The sequence below is a fragment of the Vigna radiata genome, chromosome 11 (genome assembly GCF_000741045.1).
Source record: "Vigna radiata var. radiata cultivar VC1973A chromosome 11, Vradiata_ver6, whole genome shotgun sequence".
Classification (NCBI taxonomy): domain Eukaryota; kingdom Viridiplantae; phylum Streptophyta; class Magnoliopsida; order Fabales; family Fabaceae; genus Vigna; species Vigna radiata.
In genome coordinates this window covers 18651870-18674906 of record NC_028361.1, presented here as the reverse complement: position 1 = coordinate 18674906, position 23037 = coordinate 18651870, and the positions used below count along the sequence as shown (strand labels likewise).

The following is a 23037-nucleotide window of genomic DNA, read 5'->3' as shown; positions in this document are numbered from 1 at the left end:
TCTTTGTCATTGGTGAAAGCATTTACACTTTGATTAATGGTATGAGATCTTGTGCATGCAGTTTTCTATTTCCCTGTCAGTTATTTGCCCAAAACAACTTCCCAAAATTAAAGCCATCTACAATGCGGTAAGGATGACATCTCACTCTTCTACTAAAATGTGTTTGGTTCAGTATTGAGAATTCATCATTGAATTTTGAGATAAAAAAATTTATGGTATAAGATTGTAATGTTTGAAATAATTTTCATTTTAAGTTCTGGATTTGTAAATTGAACAAAATAGTAAGTTAATTTATATAAACTAAAATAAACAATTGTCATTTAATAATTTTCACAAGGAAAGGTTGCTACTGAAAAATCTAATGACCACGTATATGCTAAATGTTTTCAGCTCCCTTTTCTTAAATTCTATATTTGTTGGTTCCGAAGAAGCCTGGCACTTGACATAGACATGGGATGTTGCATTAGGATATGTCAAGGACATTACAATATATTCTATAGATTGCACCGGATATTAGGAATTTCTAATCTATTTGAAGATAGAATGCATATATTATGAAATATTTTGCAAATATTCAAAGAGAGAATATATATGTTTTACTTCTATAGAGTTGTTATAATATTGATCATATTCCTTCGGAATTTTAGGGAAAACGAAGTAATAGAGCAGCTGATCCACCACTTGAGGCTAAAACACCTCATTTTCTTATTTTAATATCAGAAGGTTTCAGGGAAGCTCGCATTGCTCTGAGTCGTTCAGGGATCACTAGTTTGCCTTCAAATCAAAGTCCGGTTAAAGTAGACACTGTTTCTGTAATGCCGGTTACTGGGGCACCCCCAACTTCTATGCCATCAGGTCATTTTTGCATTGTGTATGCTTCCTTTAATCATGGCATTTTCATGTACTGCAATATTTCTTGTTTGCTTGGTTAGTTTATATTTCTTGTTTATCTTCACTATTTGCATGGAAAACTGATGGACTTCTTTTGTCTAGAAGTCAATCAACTCTCTTCTCTCACCACAACACACACAAACAGAACTGAATGTACACGGTTTTATTGATGTAATGTGAATTGAATACAAGTACTACACCCTCTTATTGATGTAATGTGAATTGAATACAAGTATTACACCCTCCTAGGAAGCCTCTCTCCCTCGACTGGAACAATGATCCAGTCTATACACAAATTTACAAAAGAATAATCCCCCCTTAAGCAAACAGGCTCCTATTTATATTATCACTCCCACTGCCCCTCTACTAACTAACTAACAACGACCTTTCCCGCTCTTAGGTCGCTCCTTTCTTCTTTATTCTCTCATACTTTTAATCCTCTAACAAAAACTTTATTTTCGTTGTGGATCTATGTTTACAATACATTGCTTTAGGGTACTAATTTGTAGCATTTAGAATCAGATAGTTGCTTTAGGTTACTAGTTTATAATTTTTAGTTGGTCATTGGTCAGCAGTTTACAAGATACATAAGTGGTTTTGTTAGGTTCTTGGGTTTGGAACCTAACTGTGAGCACTCACAAAAGATAGAAACAGAAAGAGAGGGTCTTCTATATTATTCACAGTAAAAGAAAGCTATTTTACAATGACTGGGTTGGGAGCATAACCTTCCTGGCTGAGGGCATAACCCCTCTCTACAAGCAATAAGCCTGATTTTACACAACAAAACACTTGATATCCCCCTCACACATAACCAGGTCTTATTTATAGAATTCCTCCACCTTCTATTCTAAACCATTAAGTCCTCTCACCTTGTATCCTATCAGGTTTATTATTTTTCTATGTTCTGATTGAGGATTTCTTATATATTTAACATGATTTTTCTATGAATTTTTAGTTAATGGATCTATTGCAAACCGGCAACCAGTTCCTGCTGGTAATGTGGCTCCTCCTGCTACTGTAAAAGTGGTAAATCTAAGATCCTTGAGACTATACAATAGTGTGTCTAAACTATGGGACTGGTTTTTGTTTTTTTCGACTCAATTTTTCACATGAACTTTGATTCTCTGTAATAAATCTTTAGGAGCAAGTTCCTGTAACCTCCATGGTATCTGGGCCTTCCTTTCCTCATAATTCGTCTGTTCCTCGTGCTACTAGTACTAGTCAAGGAGTTCCAAGCTTGCAGACGTCTTCTCCATCTTCAGTTTCTCAAGATATTATAACAAATAATGAAAATACACAGGATACAAAGCCTACAGTGTCAATGCTGCAGCCCCTTCGTCCAGTGAATCCCACTCAAGCAAATGTGAGCATATTGAACAATCTTTCTCAAGCTCGGCAGGTGATGAGCTCTGCTGCCTTAAGTGGTGGAACCTCTAAGGGAATTCCATCAATGGGTCAGACTCCTGTTGCCATGCACATGTCAAACATGATATCTACTGGGATGACATCATCTGTACCTGCGGCTCAAAATGTATTTTCATCTGGACAGTCAGGAATAACATCAATAACTAGTTCTGGGCCTCTTTCTGTTCCTGCACAGGTTGGACAAAACCCAGGCCTCGGTTCATTAACTTCAAACACTTCTAATTTGTCTTCAAATTCAAACATTGGGATTTCACAACCATTGGGTAATCTTCAAGGGGCTGTTAGTATAGGACAACAGGCATCTGGTATGAGCCAAGGAAACCTTTCAGGGCCCCAAATGGTGCAAGGTGGAGTTCCCATGAGCCAAAATGCAATGAGTGGTCTTGGTCCATCAGTTGTGTCTTCTGGGAATGCCACAATGATTCCTATTCCTGGAATGTCTCAACAACAATCAGGCATGCAGTCCATTGTGAACAATACTGCAGTTAATAAGCCTTTGTCACAGCAAACATCAGGTGGTATGCAGTCTGCTCAATCGAAATATGTCAAGGTCTGGGAGGTATGTTCTCTTTTCCCATGGAAATTCACTTGGCAGAATTATGTTTTACAGCGTTGGGCTATTTTCCAGATTGCAATTTCTTTTTTTCAGTGCATTTCTCTTTCAATGATGGTTTCCCTGTATTAACATTTGCTGTCTCATCTCTTGTTTGACTATTGCTATTATGGTCTTAGAGTATGTTGGATGGTGAGAACACCAGTCTTTCTGCCTTTAACTTCTACTGTATCTTGATCCTTGCCGTATTTTTTGTTTTCCTCATCTTTTCATTATACAACATTCATTTTATAGTTGTGGAGTTGTATTTACCATTAAAACTAAATAATTTTTTATTTATTTATCAGCAGTACATTAATTTCTTCCTTTATTATTTTGCATTATTTGTTTGATATATCTGTCTGTTCGACATTCCTATTTTATGATGTACAACTATGCATCATATATGGAGAAATATAAAGGTTGTTTGGTGAATGTATATTGTTGGAATATTTGTAAGTATGTAAATCTGATAATTATAGTAATTAGTGACAATTCTATTTATATATATTTATTCACATTACTATCTTTATGTTAAATATTTAAATAGTTTTGAAGAAAAATATTTGAACAATAATTATAGTTTTAAAAGTGTTGTTCATTTTTTATAAATTTGAAGAAAGTAGCTGCCAATAGGTTAAATATAATTTAGTTAGCATTATAATTTGTTATAATTTTCATCATTCAAAAATCTATAAGAAGTTATTTTTTGGAAAAATATATGTATTTTAACAAAAAATAATTTGTTATCTGTATATAATTTATATTATTATGTTATATCCTATATATATCTATTTTGTTTGTGTTTCCTAGCATATAACAGAAGTATACAGGTTTCATGGTTGAAAGGTTGTGAAAAATCTGTTAGTTCAAGCTAATTACCTAACTTGCATGAATGATACTAATCATTATTTATACCGAGTTTTCTCAGACTCAACTGCTGTTTGTGGTTAAAATTAGTAAGAGTAACATCAGAGGTTGTAAAACATCTTCTAGTTCAAGCTATGTTATCAGTATTTGTACGAGCTTTCCTCTGACAAACTATCAATCTTTTATGTTCTTTAGTGAGAAATTTTTAATACCTTGCTACCATGTTGAGAGTGAGTGGCTGTGGGAATATTATTACTGCTTATGGAAGGTTTGTTAGTAATGTGCCTTTCCACACCTTTGTATTATTCTTGCATTTACACTACCATACCTTGTCTAATACTCCCTTAGCTTATGGTCCACAACAGGTTAGTTCTAGTTCCTTGGTTCTTTACAAATACCTTAAATTATCAATAGGAACTTTTCTAATATCTCATTAAGTTATCATTTTAAATCATAAAATACTGTATAGAAAACATCATATTTATACTGTATGTTGGTTATAGTTATATTTATATTATTCTGAAATGAAAAATAATCTGAAAGTGTTGAGATGATAGCAATAATTTGGATTACTCTGGCATGCTTGTATTGGTTTTTTATATATAATAATTGAAATTTGTGCAGGGAGGCTTGTCTGGGCAAAGACAAGGACAGCCCGTCTTTATCACCAAGCTAGAAGTATGTTCTCATATGCATGCTAACATTATTTTAATCTTACTTTAGTCTGTTATTTCTGTTTTTAATTTGGACAGCCTATTTTCATATCCCTGTATAGCTGTTTTCGTCTCATTCTTAGTATTGGAGATTGATGTAATTTTATAGCAACTCGTTAGCTCTTTCCTGTATGATCCTCGTGCTCATTTTTTTTTTGTGCAGGGTTACAGGAATTCTTCGGCTTCTGAAACGTATGTGCAGGACATTGTATTATCTCTTCCCAGTAGTATTGAAGATATTGTGTGCTTGAAATTTATACTAAAAATGTTCCAAAATATTCTTATTTTTGTTTGAATTGATTTTGGTTTAAATCAAGTATTTGGTAATGAGTTATAGATGTACCTTTCCACCGACTTTCAGTCCCCCATCACCAACTTCTGAAAGTTCGATTACTTGACTAGATTTATTATCATAAACAACACATTTTGGAATATTTGGAACTACTATCAACTATGCCCTCATAGCTGTTTTCGAATACACAGTTGCTATAATTGCATCCGAAATAGTATGGCAGCTATAGCGTGATTTTTTGAAGAAACCCTTGATAGTTTGTTTTTGAAAGGGGGGAGTACTACTGTCCGACTGTGCAACCAATACTATTTCCAGTGGCACCCACCCTTCAGTATCCTTTCTATTCTGAATTACCTTTGAATCCCAACCCTGTTTTATTTTGTTTTGTTTGTTTGTTTTTTTTTTTTCACACGGAGAAACACCTGCCCTTTTTGTTGAATGATTAAGCTGTCTTGTATTTGAAATAAAGGGTGTCTTCAGAAATTTGTTTTTTCCTTGACTTTTATTATTATATAATTGCTTGTTTACCTAAACAAATGGCCTTTTTGTTACCAAGGAATTTGTCTTAAATTTTTAATGATCTTTCATTGTTTTGAGCATCTGTATTTATGTAGTATGTATAAATTGTTAAATTTTTATAATTGTTTGGAATAGTGATTATTAGATATCTCACATTTAGAGAAAAACTACAAACTCTGTTTTATTGATTCTGAAGAATGAAAAAGATTACAGGGCGCTGATCCTTGAATATATAGAGACAGAGGCAGTCTAAGTGTGTTAGCCACGTTTCCTAAGATTCAGCTGTCACTAATAAACAGATTTTGGTTACTGTTCAACTGTCAAATAACAACATAAAGAAAAAGAAAAAATGTACATTATAGACACATGTATGGGTAGACATCCGAGTAGGTATACTCTAAGTCTCCACCGCTAGCTCATGGTGGACGAGAGTCTGAAAGAGACAAGGGATGCAGTTAAACCAACTCATCTTGGACCGCATATACTCAAACCAACTCAGTGAGAGAGAGCTTTAGTCAATATGTCAACATATTGATCAGATGTAGGGGTATGCACAATCTGGATTGACCTGGTGAGAACCTTATCCCGGACAAAGAATAGGTTAGACTCCATGTTTGTTGTGGGTATGAAGAACATGATTGTGAGCAAGGGATACCGTAATCATTACAACAATGGATGGTAGGAGCAGCATACTTCACTCTAAGTTCTGTCAACAAGAATTAAAGCCAATACACTTTCACACTAGCAAGGGCAATAGTGTGATATTCATTCTCTGCTGAACCTGGACTGGGCTTTCTGTCATCAGGATCAGAAGCCTAATCAACATAAAAGAGTGCATTAATAGGAGTAGGAGCAAGATATGTAATAGGTTTCATGAAAAGACTTCATGAAATAGTCCCTTGGATATATCCTAGAATTTTCTCAACAACTTCCCAATGCAATTCTCGTAGCCAAGACATAAATTGGCCAACTTTGTTCATTGAGCCATTAATTTTGGGCCTAGGCCCCAAATGCTGATCTGTATGATGAAGGGTCAAAAAGGGGTTCACACCCAGTGTTGAGTATGCATCCTATAGCCATGGGAAGAGGATAGGCTTTGCTTCAGATATATACATCCCTTATATACTTGCTTTGAGTGAGAAGGGAGCCGTCATTTTGGGATTTTACTTCAATGCCTAGAAAATGGTCAAAGCAGCTAAAATTTGTGATAAAATACAACATTTAGCCTGGAAATTATGTACAAGAGCAATGAAAATGTCCTACAGGGAAGCCAAGTAGGTCAAGTACGAGAGGAACAAACTAAACTGTTTATTATTTCTGCGTACTTAAAATAAGATGAGTACAGAATTATTTATAGGAACTGCTTACCACAAAATGCTACAGGCACCATATATAGCAAAAGCTATTGTTAATAATACTTGACAGCTTTAAAAATTAACAATTATTTATTCAGTCTAACACCCTCTCCCCTTTCCCCTCTCAAATTCAAGGAGAAGATTTTTCAGAAGAAAAATTCTTCACGTAGAGTTTGCCTTTAAAATGCAAACTGAGTTAAAGATAGAGGCTTGGTCAGCACATTTTCCCAGTGATCAAGAGTGGGAACAGCTTAGATGTAGAGTTGCTTTCCCATAATCGTCTCCTACACAAAGAAAACATCAATCTCCAATGTGCTTAGTGCAATTATGAAATACTGGATTGTGAGCAATAGACACAACACTTTGATTGTGACAAAGAACAGGAGTAGTAAAGGAAACTTGCAATTCAGTGACCAACATAGAAATACATGTTAATTTAGTGGTAGTTTGAGCCAAACTTCTATGCATAGCCTTATTACTAAAACGAGCAATGACTTGTTGCTTTTGAGATCACTAGGAAGATGGCTGATCCTGAAGTAGAATGTCTATCATCAATATTAGATGTCCAATCAGCATCACAAAAGATTGGACAAGAAGCGCAAGTTGGAAATGTAGTCCATGAAACAAAGAATCTTTAAGATATTGTGGTATCCGTTTTATCACAACCCATTGACAATCCAGTGGTTTGGCCATACATTGACAGACTTTGTTCACAGGAAAGCTGATTTTGGGTCTTGTAGGAGTGACATATTGCAAAGTACGTACTACTGAGTGATATAAAGTGGGATAAGAAAATAGATCAGCCCCAAGCATGGATAACTTGCAATTAGAAACCATAGGGGAAGAAATGGAGTGAGCTTCTGCTATATATGTTCTGTGAATGAAGCAAATCTCAAATCTATTTACTTTGAGTCATAATAATAGACTTATCAAGTGAATATTTAATTTCAAGACCAAGAAAATAATCAAGATGACGAAGTTGTTTAAGAGAAAAGATGCATGAAGTTTGGTTGTAATATGTTGAGTCAAAGTAACAACGCTACCGTTGATAATGATATTATCAGCAAATACCAAAAAATATATAACCTGAGATTGTTTTCTGTAAATAAAAAGAGAATAGTCACATTTATTGCTTGCAAATCGAAATTGATGTAGTGTAGTTTGCAATCTGTCAAATCTTTGTTGTGGTGCATGCTTCTAGTCTAATGATAGAGTTGAAAATAAGACTGATTTTATTATCAATCAATCATTCCCAACTTGCTTACAAGATCTTGAAATCTACCCAGAGGAAGCCCTTTTGTAAAAATCTCTGCTATTTGAAGTTCTATAGGAACATGAGTTGTAATCACAAAGCCTCTGTCAAGATTATTTTTGATGAAATGTCTGTCAATCCCAATGTAATTGGTTCTATCATGTTGTACTGGATTATGGGCCATGCTCATGGCAGACTTATTGTCACAGTGTAGTTGCGTCGGGTTCTCCACTTTGACTTTAAGATCATCCAAAATGATTTTCATCCAGAGTCCTTCACACATTCCTTGAGCAATAGCTTGAAATTCAGCTTTTGCACAAAACGAGATACTTTACCTTTCTTTTTGCTTCTCCATGTTACTAGACTATCTCCAAGAAACACACAATACCCCAGAAGTAGATATTCTGTCAGTGATAAAACATGCATAGTCAGCATCAGTATATATCTTCATAGTCAATGTGTCTTCCTTATGAATAATAGCCCATTTCCTAGACTTGACTTCAAGTATTGAAGAATATTGTCAACTGCTTGCATGTGTCTCTCTCTTGGATCATGCATAAATTGCCTCACAACACTAACTGCATAAGCAATGTCTAGTCTTGTGTGTGATAGATAAATCAATTTTCCTACCAATCTCTAATATTGGGCCTTCTCTACAGGAGGACTTTCTTCACTTCCAATTCTGTGATTCTGTTCTATAGGAACTGTTGAGGTTCTACATCCTAACTTTCCTGTTTCTTTGAGGAGATCAAGTACATATTTCCTTTGGGAGATGAAAATTTTGTTCTTGGAGTAGGCAACCTCTATTCCAAGAAAATATTTGAGTTTTCCTAGGTCTTTCATTTCAAATTGAGCTGCCAAATTATCCTTTAATGCCAATTTTTCTATTTCATCATCTCCTGCAATAATTATATCATCCACATAGACAAGCAATAGAGTAAGTTTACCTGTAGACTAGTGCTTTATGATAAGGGTGTGATCTCCTTGGCTTTGTCTGTATCTCAAGGAAACCATTGCTTTTGTAAATTTTCCAAACCATGCTCTAGGGGATTTGCTTAAGCCCATACAATGTTTCCTTCAGGAGGCATACCTTGTTTCTTTCATTTTTCACTTCAAAGCCTAGGGGAATCTCCATGTATACTTCCTCTTCTAGATTTCCAAGAAGAAAGGCATTCTTCACATCCAGCTGGTGTAAGTCCCATCCAAAAGGAGCAGCCAAAGCGAGAATAACTCGAACTGTGTTCATCTTTGTCACTGGGACAAATTTCTCCTCAGTCAATCCCATATGTTTGGGTATATCCTTTTGTCACGAATCTAGCTTTATATCTTTCTATTGTCCCATCTGCCTTATGTTTCACTATGAATATCCATCTACACCCTATTGCCTTCTTGTCTCTTGACTTATCAACAATTTTCCAAGTTGAATTTCTTTCTAGTGCATTTATCTCTTCTTTCATGGCTCAATAACAATGTTCAAGTTTCATGGCCTCCTAGATTGAGGTAGGAATTTTGTTGGAATCAATGGCAGCAATACAACTTTTGTGCTTATCAGAGAGATTGTTAGTGCAAACATACTGAGAAATAGGACATTTAGCACATGATCTTTTCTTTCTCAATGCAATGGGTAAATCCTCAGTAATAGTTACCTCCTCCTCATTGATATCTTCAGGAATCCTCACTTCCGGATTAGACAATTCTTCTTGCTCAAGAGTCGAAGTGGGTTGTTTTCTTCTTTCATATTTTTTGCCAAAAAATTTGTCTTCTTCCTCACTGTGGACTATGGTAGCTTCATTGCTCAGGTCTTGAGCATCCTGCAAAGACAAACATGGTAATGACAAGGAGAGTTCATCCACTTCAAATGCTTTCTCCCCTTGAAGTGGTGGACTGAAATAAAAGGATTGTACCCTTTTTTATTAGAAGGATACCCAATAAAGACTCATTTAAGAGCTCTGGGATCTAATTTACCACGGTTATGATGATGAAAGTGAACAAAAACAACATATCCAAAGACTCGACTAGGTAGACTCGTTAGTATGGAAGAAGGAACAAAAGACAATCGAGACTCTATAGGACTAATGTCATTTAAGATACGAGTGGGTAACCTGTTGATGAGATATGTGGCAGTTAACACAACTTCTCTCTAGTAATTTTTTTGGAACAAACATTTGAAAAAGAAGAGCTCTAGTTACTTCAAGAAGATGACGATTCTTTCTTTCTGCAACCCCATTTTGTTGAAGGGTGTTAACACATGTTAGCTCATGAACAATACCATTATGAGACAAAAAATTGAGAAATTCATGATTCACATATTTAGTATCATTATCAAACCTAATTCTTTTGATATTTTTTCCAAATTGATATTGGAACAAAATGGAAAAATTAACAAATTTGAAAAACTTCGGATTTATTTTTCATAAGATATGTCCACGTGACACGGGTACAATCGTCAATAAAGGTAACGAACCATTTGGCTCCAGAAATAGAATCTATGACAAGACCCCAAACATAGAGTGAATTAAATTAAATGGAGAAATACTCTTTTTATGACTAATAGGATAAGATGCACGATGGTGTTTTGAAAATTGACAAATATCACAATTAAAAGACTCAACAAACTTTTTGGTAAATGAAGGGTGCCCAAGCCTTTGATGATGTAACCATATTTGGGATTTTGCCCACATCTCAGATGCTGCTTGTTGACTCATGATTTTCGCGTTGCTTTGGTCATCAAACACTAAAAAATACAACTCACTCTGCTGCTTAGCAGTTAAAATTGTCTTTCGCGTGACAAGGTCCTGAAAAACACAATAAGTTGGAAAAAATGTTATTGAACAATTTAAATCCTTTGAGTTTTTGCACAGAGATAAGACTCTTAGCTAATTGAGGAACATGTAAAACATCCTTCAATACAATAGATGAGTCAAAAATTATATTCCCAGAGCCGCATATAGGTATATCGTGACCATTCACAACTGTAATAAGTTGTTCTTTATTTCTTTTACCATGAGTCGAACAACGCACTAAAACGTGTCATATGATCAGTTGCACCCGAATCAAGGATCCAAATACCTTCAGACATATGACCAACAATATTGAGACAAATCTTACATTTTATGGACAGAGTACATGATCCATAGGGCTTACTCATTGATTCAACCATTGCTTTCAAGTGCTTGAGATCCTTTTTTTTAAAGACGACACAAAGGGTCATGTGGATCACACTGAGAAAAAAAGGAGCAGAACATAAAAGCTCATATCTACTCAAATATAGGCCAAACGGGTTGTCACCAACCCTAGGAACAGACTCAGGAGGCTCCGGCGACTCTGTCTATGGCGGCGGCAGCGAGTGGGTCACACTGAAAATAAGGAGCAGAACTTAAAACTCATATCTACTCAAATATAGGCCAAACGGGTCGTCATCGACCCCAGGAACGGACTCAAGAGGCCTCGGTGACCCTGTCTATGGCGGCGACGACGAGTGGGTCTCGCCGGAGGTGGGTGTGTGGGCTACACGTGCCGGCGAGGGTGGAGGCGCGTGACGGCTCCTCTCACGGAGCGACTTCCGGTGTTGTGGTCGCTGGTGTTGGGCGCACCTTTCTGCTCTATCAATGACCCCAACCGGCGACGGCGGCAACGACGGCGGTCGGACAGCGGTGACGGTGCGACTGTGCAGCGGAACGGAGCCCCAAAATCGGGAGCTCTAACACCAAGTTGAAAATAAGACTGATTTTATTATTCTCAATCATAAAAAAATACATTCTCATATCCTCTATTTGTAATAATTTAATTTTCCTAAAAAGGGAAATAGGAAAACTAGGAAAACAAAATAAAATAGAAGATTATATATCTATTTCCTCTAATTAGGAAGATTCTAAAGATATTTTCTCTAATTACAACATATAGCTTTATCCAATTTACAAACAAGAGATTAGTCACTCACTTTAAATCCAGGAGGTTGTGCTATATAAACTTTTTCTTCAGAGAAACCATTTAAAAAGGCATGATTGCATTAAGTTGAAACTATTTCCATGCGTAGGAGATAGCAAGAGTAAGAACAATGCTGATTGTAATAGACTTTACTATTGGAGAAAAAGCTTCATGATTGTAATATGCATATGATGAATTCTATATGTTTAGACCATGATGAAGATAACATTTTTTTTTTCTGGAAATTCTAAGTTGTCTGCTTATGTATAAAAGATATGAATGTTTTATTTTTTTTTTGAGACAGTCATCATCAAACAAAGGAGTATATACAATTCTTGACTATCAATTTAGATCTTGTTATGTTTGTTAGAGTCTATGAATCATTGATTTTGATGTTATTATCTGATTGGAATCCTTAGTATCTTCTGTTAACTTCATTAATTTGTTGATCTTCTCATATGTTATTGATTTTGATGTCAGACTTGCAGCAAATTGGCCCTCTGTAATGCAAATAGTTCGGCTTATATCTCAGGACCACATGAATAACAAGTAATTCCTTATTTCAACTATTGTCATACTCATCCCCCCTTACACACACACACAACCACTCATTAATATTGGTCCTTATTGTTTTCTTGCAGACAATATGTAGGAAAGGCAGATTTCCTAGTTTTTCGGGCAATGAACCTGCATGGATTTCTTGTTCAGCTGCAGGAAAAGAAGCTGGTATGTTATCTTTGGGTGTTTTGTTTCTATTTTTTCCCAGTCGGTTAAATCCCCTTTCTCCTACGTACTAAGTCACAATTTCAATTATTTCCTGTACACTTACCCTCGATGTATTCTCTAAAGTTCTTGTGAAAGATGGATGTAATTCGGGTTTTGTACTATGAGCATTTTAACTCAAACAATTTTGAATAATAATACTTGTAACTCAAGGAATATTATGTTTGTTGCGTTACATTCATGTCTGTCTCGCAATGGTTTGTCTAAATAAATGACCAGTCAAAGGTCAATTAACCTATAGGTTTAAGCTTTTTGCAAAAGATCCGAGACTATTTTTATTTAAATCTAAAGAATTCCCTTACGAGATGGTTAGATGTGTTCCTCTAATTTGGAGGGTACTTTGTTATGAAGGTTTACCAAAAAAAAAAAAGATTGAAACTTTTGGAATTGCATTTCGCAGTTCATTGCTGTGTGGTTGGAATAGAATGGCTACATCTTGGGGTCTTTACCCTAAACTTGCTACGGGATAGAGTTAGCTTTTTTCTCCAAATGAGGTTGTCCACCACATTCTTCAGCAATGCTAATCGTCTCCTCCAATTCCAAAGCCTGAAATTCACACAAGATAGGTAGAAACTTAGTATCACAGTTGACGTTCAGATTATGCATTATACCATGCGGAAAAGTGAACATTTTTGAATTCTTTGAAATTGATGCAATAGCGAAGTGTAAATAGGAAGAGGAGATTAATTCTGTACACTATTATCTAGGCCTTAAAATATCAGACAATTATCTTTCCCATAAATGCTATGTCTAAAAGAAACAAAAAGGGAAATAAAAAAGATCCTAATCATGTCAATTCCTAATAATTTGATGTCCAAATAAAATCACATTATTTTGATTGATTTCCATAGATTAAATCCCATGATTCTGGTTGCTTTCCTTTGCTATCAACACATTGTATATGAAGAATTACCCTATGGCTATGAACCATTGGTTTCATTTCTTGTAGGAGGAATTGTTTTCTGGTGCTGAATTTGTTGTTTGATTTCAGTGTGCAGTCATTCAATTACCATCACAGACTTTGCTACTATCTGTTTCTGACAAAGCCTTCCGCTTGATTGGGATGCTTTTTCCCGGGGTAACATTTAGTTGCTGATTTGATTGAGGCTCTATTATAATTTGGGCCTGTTATACCTTGCCTATTTACTTGAAGCCTTGAATGGTGGCAGGATATGGTTGTATTTAAGCCACAATTGTCCACCCAGCAGCAGCAACAAATGCAGCAACAGCAACAGCATCAGCAGATGCAATCACAACAGCAGCATCTTCCCCAGTTGCAACAGCAGCAGCCACTTCCTCACATGCAGCAACAGCAACTTCCTCAGATGCAACAACAGCAGCAACAACTCCAGCAGCAGCAGCAACTTCCTCAGATGCAACAACAGCAGCAGCAGCTTCCTCAGCTACAACAGCAGCAACAACTGCCTCAGGTCCAACAGCAGCAGCAGCTTTCTCAGTTGCAACAACAACAGCATCCACAAATCCAGCAACAGCAACAGCTACCTCAACTTCAACAACAAATTCCACAACTACAGCAACAGCAGCAGCTTCCACAATTACAGCAACTGCAGCCTCAGCAGCAACAGATGGTTGGGGCAGGAATCAGTCAAGCCTATGTTCAAGGCCCTGGGCGGTCACAGCTGGTTTCTCAGGGACAAGTTTCTTCCCAGGGAACAACAAACATTGGTGGAGGGGGATTCATGAGTTAGCTCAATTTTTTATAGGTTTCCCCATGATCACGCAGGGTATGGTATTTGTATGAAATGAAACATCTGTGACAGGTATCCAGTTGGCTCATAATTTATTACTATCTGAAATGTCCTTATCTAAGAAAAACGTTAGGATGTCCATTTAATTTCTTCTGCAATTTAGCCATTAGCCATTAAAAACTCTGGCTAAATAGTTAATATTAAAAGCATGTTAGAAAGTTATTTTGAGCTTGTTAATTTTAAAGTTAGGTAGATTTGTCTTTTAAAAAATATTTTTGAACTGGAGAATGTTGGAATTCGAGAGTAGTGCTAGTTGCTCAATTTCACAAATAGGGCACATGGATAGAACAATTTATGCATACTTAAATACGTTGGGTAAAGATGAAATATGAAAACTTGTAAACGATGCCGTTTCTTTTTTCTTGTCATGTATAAACCTAAATGTCTATTTAGGTATTCCTGCAGGTAAGTTATTGTAGATTTATTGTTTTCTACTATGGGTGACTTGACCACCCTTTCTGTTACCCTACATTTGAACTTAAATTATCTCCGATGTTGGTTCTTATTATTGTTTGCATTGGAGAGTAACGACATAATCTCCTTGTGTAGTGTGATTTTTAATACAAGAACATCCATAAAAGAGAATCCAAAAATTTGATGAAAAGATTGACTAGTATTAGTATATATTTTAGACATAGTTGTGATGATTGACTTTAAATCACGATTTGAACTCAATCAGATGATTAAATTGTTTGATAGAAGGAATAAAATACTGTTTACTAGAGATTGTCTAACAGTGTTGAAGTTAGTTAGATTATCTATGTGTCCTATTATAATTGTCTTAAGAAATTTTCGTTGAATAGTCATAAAACCTTTCAATGTAAATAAAATACTTTCTTTCAATTTTTTTTTTGTGTTTTTTTTTTGTTATCATTGAAAACTCAAATGACTATTTACCTACGAGAAAGTTAATGTTTTCGTGTAACGAATTTTTTTTAAGACTATATAAAAAAGATTGTATGAAGAGAAGATAAGAAAAATACATTTTGGGTTTTATGTTATCATTTACTCTCAAGTTTTCATGGTCTAGCATTGTCTTTGAAAAAAAAAATTATTACAAGTCTTTAGATTTCTTTGTATTGAAAACTTATTCTCTATGAGAGGTATAATTTGTGTTTGCTTTCTAAAAACACATTTGTTATGTTTGTATATTCATAAGTGAATTAAAATGTTTGGTTGTTTAACTCAGTGGAGTTAAACACTCTAGTCAGTTAGATTATGATATACTAAAAGTGGTTAAACGTGTTGTAAACTTTTGAAAGATTAGTGGAATTTCTTAAAATTGAAAAATGGATGTAGTTTAGTATGGAACGAACCAATAAAAAAATAAGTTTGTCTTGTTTTCGTTTTTAAAAGTTTTTCTAAACGCTTTTAGAAATACTTAAGTGTTTAACACCTATTTCAAACCGTCTAAATTTTGCAAAAACACTGAAACACTTATTTGTGAAAAGTTTTAAAAACTATTCAAATCCTTCATTTCTAGAGTTTTTTTTCTATGTTTCAATATTTTAAAGATTCTTTCCTATTTAGAAATGAGCAAACTATTACTTTGGAGGAGCTGGAAACCTTAATAAGGTATAAGGAGCTTTAGAAGTTTCAAGAGCTTACGGGATAGGAGTTTAAGGAGAAAGAAAGAAAAGGAAGATGTTAAAATTAGAAAACAACACAAGAAGGATGGGTAGAACTATATTTTGAAATCTTTGCAATTTTTCAAATGTACCATTTGAGATGTTATATTAGATGATTTTTATTTGAAGATTAGATGATCTAGACAAAGTTTTGCAAGCTAAGTTTTAAAGATTCCTCATTCTTTTAATTAGTTCGACCATTAAAGAAAAAGTTTAACGCCATGTTATTTTGATTGAGTGCTTAAATATAACAAGTCTTAAAACATGAAAAAGTTGTGTATGATAGACGCGTAAAAGTTTGCTTGACAGAGAATAGAGAGCAGCATGAAGATTTTCACCACATCTAGTAAGTGAATGATGATGCAAGGAATGTTTTCACCATCTATTGTCAAAAGATTCAAGATTCACTAAAATATTTCTTGAGATTCAAGCTAAAGTTGTGAAATGTCTGACAAATTTTGACACAGTTATACGTCAACTTTGGCTCAACTATTTATTCAATACGACACACATTTTTATCTCTCTTTGAAGCAAAAAGCTATTGCCAGCTATTAAAAAATTTGTGTAAAGAAGAGAAGAGAAATTAATGTTTCGGGAAACATTCAATGCTTCTTAACCTCTAAGCTTGACAAATGATGGCAAAAAGAAGTAGAATACATTCATTTGAGTTCAAAGTTACAATGGAAAAGGATTGCAACATTTGTTTCTTCAATTATTTCTATATGAACCCATGTAAACACTCTCTTTGAAGATGATAAGATGAACAACCATTGCTTATAAGTGTCAAAACTCTATTGAATGTTTTCCTTGTCCGAAAAGCTTTGTAAGATCACTCTTTATGCTTCTCCAAGCAAATCAACAAAATCAACAGAGAAAGCCTAAACCTTGTACACATCAAAATACACTACCTTTTTTAGTGAGCATAAATTGTGATCTTTTGATCATAAAAGACATTGTATATGTCTGAAGTTGGGAGTGACTTGTTAAAAGAATACTTAATTGGGTCATAGTGATTAAAACACTAGAAGAGGGGGTGGGGAGGTTTGAATAATATTAATGGAAGAATTCACATCATTCTTAGTACTAGACAACTTTGCCTAGATTTCCTTAATTCCACGGAGTTCAACAAGTATTTTAATTCTCTTCAGAATTGTAATCAGCGATTGCTTACAAGTCGTTTAAATTATTACTCTCGTAAAAAGGATGTGAGTACAATACAACATAGTCTAAACACTCGTAGGTGTTTCTCTCTTTTCTCTTTCTCTCTTTCTTACAACAATAAGCAAATATTACAATGAAGCTGCAGAGTATTGTTCGACTATTTTTCTTTTCTTCTGCTTAGATGTTTTCTTTTCTTGAGCTTTTATATGCTTTTCTTTTGAACACTTTTCTTAGGATGAATATTTTCTTTTGAACACTTCTCTTGATTCTTCATTTGAATGATTTTCTATTTAAAGGCTTTTGGATAAATGTCCATTAGACTAAGCTCTTGACCTTGATTCTTTTGTCTTCTCTTTCTTTGTGTACAATAGTCGTTGGTTAAAGTCAACTTGTCAAAGCAAACTTTCTTTTTCAGTACTTTGCTTGAAGTAGGTTGTACCTCCTTTTAGACATTGTTTCTCAAGTGAAGAACTTTCCGTGAATATCTTTTTTGTCTCTAATGTCCACTTCTGATTTTTAATTGAAGCATGTGGATGTGTAAAGTAGGTTATCTGCAAATAATAGAGTAGATTGTGCATGCAGTAGATATGTGTTATCTCTTATCACTTTTGTTGGTTTTGAATGTTAAGCATTTAATGTCATTTAATGCTTGCTCAAAACAACAAAGTTCTTTTCATTTTCTACTGTTGAAGTGACATTTAACAATTAAGCTTTTCTTCTAAAGATACCAAGCGTTGACTAAGAACTTCATCGTTGGACGAAGTAACACTTTTGGCTCATGGTATCGTCTAGACTAATGTAAACACTTTTTATGATTTTGACTTTTTAGAGTAATAATGTTTTAGGTTTAAGCTTTTATAGTGTTTTTGTTGAAGACATTGTCTTGACACTTCTTCGTTTTCCCGAGAGCTCAAATGAATACCCGTTGGGTATAGTAAGCTTACGTGTTTAACATAACTCTCTTAGACGTTTTGACTTATTAGTCATTTAGTATTGCATCTGGGTGTTTTGATTTAGGTGTTTTTATATTTTCTACAAACTTAAGAGATTTCCTAAGGTTTTTCTATGTTGGGGATTTTTGAGCCTAAGTCTTATGTGTCATCCTATGGTATTTTCATATTCTTATATCGTTTAATGTTATTTGGTTAAAGTTCAAAACGTGAGAGCGTTTAGACATATAAATATTTTTTTCTTAACATATAGGTTTAAAGTCGCGACGAGAGACGACTTGAATCACCTTGTTTTGTAGAACAAGTTTGTACAACAAAGTTCAAGGAAACGACAAAGGATGTGATGACATACGCCCTAGCCATGGTCAAGAATCTACAAGAAGAGTTGAAGTCATCCATGGAGATGGCCTAAACTCTACCTTTTGGACCACCTTTGGAGCCATCATGGAGCATAACTTGGATTAGTATAGGTTTCTTTAGGCCATGTATTTTGGGCAAGTAGTGTAGGTTTCTTTAGACCATGTATTTTGGCCAAGTAGGTAGGTTTGTTTAAGGCTTGTATTAAAGCCTTATTAGTATAGGATTTTTCCTTAAGCTAGACATCCAAACCATGTGGAAAGTATGTGTCATGTGTCATGCTTCCAATAGAGAGGATTTAGCTTTTGTAGTGGCCACATGACACTCTAGGAATGGAGAGGATTTTGCTTTATGAGTGGTCACATGTCCTCCCCTCATTAGAGAGGATTTGTGGACACTTGTCCACTCCTTAGAAGACCTCATTTTTTGCCAATGAGTGTAAAGGTGGAAGATCATGCTTTTAGGGTTTTTAGGAGACACCCTTGCCTATATATAGGGTTTGTCTCCACTCTTGTAATCAAATTTGATGTTGAGTAAAGTTATGTTTCCCATTTTTTGCCATATTACTCATCTTAAGATTAAGACTAGAGTAACTCATGAGGCCCCTCTAGTCATCTTCCTCTTTGAGTTTATTTAACCTCTCTTAGAGCCTGCAAACACCATATCACCACCATATGGTTGTGAGTTTCTAGCCTCACAAACACCATAGCTTTCGCATTTCCAGCCCCTATCCTTGATGATCCATCACATTTTTGCACGATATATCTTTAAGGGATCATCTCCATTGCATCCTTCCAGCTTTGGCCCAACCTAGCTGGGAGAGTGTTATCATTAGAGCTTTGGTTCTTCAAGAGCTAAGTATTTTGGTCCTTATCTATCCTTTATTGTTACGTGTTGTTGATGTTATTTTCTTACTTGACTTGTGTTTTTCCATCTATCATTTGTTCTGGCAATAAATTATTACGATATTGAAAGTTAAACCGCATCTAGCTTAGCGGTCCAAAAAATTCATATTTATAGTCAAATTAAAGCCCTTTGACTCTAGTTTTCAAAAAAAAAAACAAATAATTTCATTTAGAGTTTTTTGAAGAAAGTTATTAGTAAAACACTCTACAAAGGTCAGAGTTGCCAGAATATTATCATCAATGTTTTTTAGGTTCTGTTTTGGTAGTTTTGGCAACTGTTTTGTGCCTTCTAAATGCTCCTAAATTTGTTGGATATCATGTTCTTAGTTTTTATTGAGTCTTTATTCATCTTTAGGTTTGGTCATTTTTTATTTCAAATCCATCCATGTTGTAGAGTCATGTGTAGTCATTTTAATGTCTTTACTTCCCAGTTGAACTTTGAAAAATCACAAAAAAAATATATGTATGGTGTTTTCCAAAACTATTTTATGTGTGTCTTTGAGTGCTTTTATGTTACATATTTGAATTCATACTTGTTGTTAGATCATCAACAAGTTCTACTACTACAGAAAAATGCATAAATAACGCTTTTTTTTTATCATAGAAAACACTTTTTAAGCGTTATATATTAATGGATAACATTTCTAAAAAAAGTGTTATCTATTGATGTGTGACAATATATAGCACTTATTTAAATAAGTGTTATTTATTGCCAAACAACAATAGATAACGCTTATTTAAATAAGTGTTATTTATTGTCAGACACCAATTGGTGGTCGACAAATAGATAGCGCTTTTTTAAATAAGCATTATCTATTGATCTAAATTTTTAAAAAAATAATAAAATATTTCAAAAAAATATAAAATATGTTTTCAAAAGAAAATATAAAATATTGATTTTATTATGTACAAACCTATGCTATCTATTGGTTTTATTATATAAACAAAAATATAAAATATTAAGAAAAATATGACAAAGACACACTAGTGCAAAAACAACATATAACGTCATACGTTTAACGTCAAACCACTCAATAGTCAACCTTAAAAATGGTCGGTGTCATTTTTATAAATAAATACAATTATTAAACATCGTTTAGCATTGTAATTCGACGTAAAAGGATATAAAACGTCGAATGCCCCAGCGTTAGACGTTAAAAGGTTAGTGAATTCAAAAAAAACAATTGAGCGGGAGATTGAAAATTCATTCACTTTATCTTAGCGCGCGAGATCCTTTTATTTGCTCAAACTTTTTTCGAACGAAGTTTGACGACCATCACATGTAATCTTTATTTCATTTGACACAAATGCATGTTAATTAACTACTTTATGTATGATTTTCATTTGTTTTCACCGATTATTTTCGTGTTCTTGTCCTTCATAGGCGCATTTTGCTTTTTCTCTCACTGGTGGCAACACTTTATTCCGATGAATCTGGGTTAGTTTTCGTTATCGTTTTCGTTTTCGTTTTGAAGAACTTATTTGTTGATAACTTGTTTGTTTTTTTGTTAAACTTGTTTGTTGTTGTTGTTGTTTGGTTGAACTTGTTTGTTGTTATTGTTTGATTGAACTTGTTTGTTTTATGATTGAACTTCTTTGTTGTTTCTTATTGTTCTTTGATTGATCCTATATGTTCATAGTTCATGCTTTATAAAATACCAAAAATTGAAATTTGTTGTCTTTTCTGCTTTTCAGGTCTCGTAGAGTTGTAAAAAAGATCACAATTAATTAAAAAAATAAAAAAAAATTGATTAATGTCGTATATTGACAAAATTCAATGTTAAATTAACGTCAAATCTTTTAAATTCGACGTCAATTTTACGTCTCCTGATATGACGTCGTTCTCGAATTTGACGTTAAGAACCAAAAATATTCGACGTTATATGTTGTTTTTGTACTAGTGACAAATGTCTCAAAAAGAATGTTCATTATTTTAATGTATGAAGAAAAACTATTGGTACAATAATGTTTCAAAATATAACCATTGAGTCGTCTAGTACGTGCCATGACATGGAATTGCTTTATAAGACAATATATACAACCATAACATATATATCATATTTGTACCTATAAGCATGTACGTCACCATAACATAACCTATAAGCATGTACTAATTACATATAAACACCAATCTTTCCTAACTTCAATGATTTGATTATCACGATTTTGTTGACATCTGCAACTAGAAAAATACTGCAAGAAAGAAATAATATAAAATTAGTCAATTAAGTTTTTACTATAAATTAATTATGAAAATGAAGATAACTTACATAAGTTGGAATTGTCCCTCCTTCACAGTATGTGATAATTTCCTTCATATATCGACACAAGTAATACCCATAATTATTGTCGTTGGGTTGTTTTGAACACTAGAAAACCAAAAGTAGAAAACATCTTTATAATTTTAACATAACAGCAAACCAGAACTCCAGTAAACTCCAAACAGATTCAGTGCATGGTAACAAACAACTATATACCATATACAAGTTTAAATTCCTAATAGTAAGTCATGTTTTACAACCGTATACTTCTCCAACCAGTTTCACAATAATACAAGTTATTTGTCTAACCAATACCATACAACAAAGAAATAAGTCTTCAACCATTCAAAAATACAAGTTATTCACCTAACCAATACAATGCAGCTAGCCAGAATGTGAATTAAAAGTCACATAAAAATCTTATCCCGAAAAGATTGCCAATAACAATCTTAAGCTTTTCGGCCTCGTTAGATAACGTTTTTAGAGACTCCTTGTGTTTCTCAATTTCATTTACAAATTTTGTTTTCTCTTGAAAGTAAACAAATCAATAAATGTGAGATTACTTATATTTTCTTAACCAATAATATGGTGTGCATTATTAGTAATAGTGAGCCAGAATTATATATATTTATGTAAGGATGAATATTTTTGAATGTATTGACAAATACAAAAAATACAGACACCTCACAAAATTTAATGACCTAGTACTTTAAATCGGAAACCTCGTCACTATGTTTCAGCTTTCATATCAATTCTCTATACCTCAACTCAAAATGATAATGTAACTAAAAGGAAATCCTCTAAGAGCATGGTAACAAGCAAAAAATCAAAATTTCATTCTTCAATGCTACTATAAAGAACAATTGCAATTGCTATTAAGAGCAAAAGTAACACTGAAAGAGCTTAAACATGAAACATATATGACAATATAAGGCTTGAGACAAGTATTAAAAATGGATTAAAAATCTGTACTAAGTAAAGTCGGAACTCATTCACAATTTTTCACCCCAGCTAGCTTGAGAGAAAGAATTCAACGAGAAATCTTTGCAATTTAATAATTTGAAATCACTATGAAGGAAACCAGACAACATGACCCTCCCAAGCATAAGCTTATGAACTAAAGGTACACGTCCAAATAACAGATTTCCAAAACAAATTTGAAGGGTTATCTTATAATTTCAGACAGGTTTTTACTTAAATTTTTTATATTCCAAACCAATTTACACTACTACAAAAAAGTACATAAATAGCGTTTTTTTTTTATCATAGATAGCGCTTTTTAAATAAGCGCTATCTGTTGATCTAAATTTTTTTTAAAAGAATAATTTTTTAATAATATATTTTAAAAAATAAAATACAAAATAAAAAAATATAAAATCTTGGTTTT

The 23037-nt window shown here is 33.9% G+C and overlaps 1 protein-coding gene across 3 annotated transcripts in view; it reads left to right on the top strand.

The window, feature by feature from the left end:
• The window catches only part of LOC106777592 (mediator of RNA polymerase II transcription subunit 25), a 77971-nt gene extending 63237 nt beyond the window's left edge, over positions 1 to 14734 (top strand). For 2 of the 3 annotated variants that reach the window (XM_022787393.1, XM_014665236.2), the window contains exons 6-15: positions 62 to 127; positions 648 to 855; positions 1847 to 1917; positions 2033 to 2875; positions 4403 to 4456; positions 4655 to 4683; positions 12317 to 12385; positions 12478 to 12562; positions 13611 to 13697; positions 13789 to 14734. In XM_022787393.1, the coding sequence (XP_022643114.1) occupies positions 62 to 127; positions 648 to 855; positions 1847 to 1917; positions 2033 to 2875; positions 4403 to 4456; positions 4655 to 4683; positions 12317 to 12385; positions 12478 to 12562; positions 13611 to 13697; positions 13789 to 14328 (2052 nt within the window). In that variant the 3' untranslated portion in view covers positions 14329 to 14734. Of the gene's footprint in view, positions 1 to 61; positions 128 to 647; positions 856 to 1846; positions 1918 to 2032; positions 2876 to 4402; positions 4457 to 4654; positions 4684 to 12316; positions 12386 to 12477; positions 12563 to 13019; positions 13186 to 13610; positions 13698 to 13788 lie in introns of those variants that run through there. The other variant, XR_001376967.2, reaches the window with a different exon arrangement.
• Positions 14735 to 23037: the final 8303 nt, after the last annotated feature.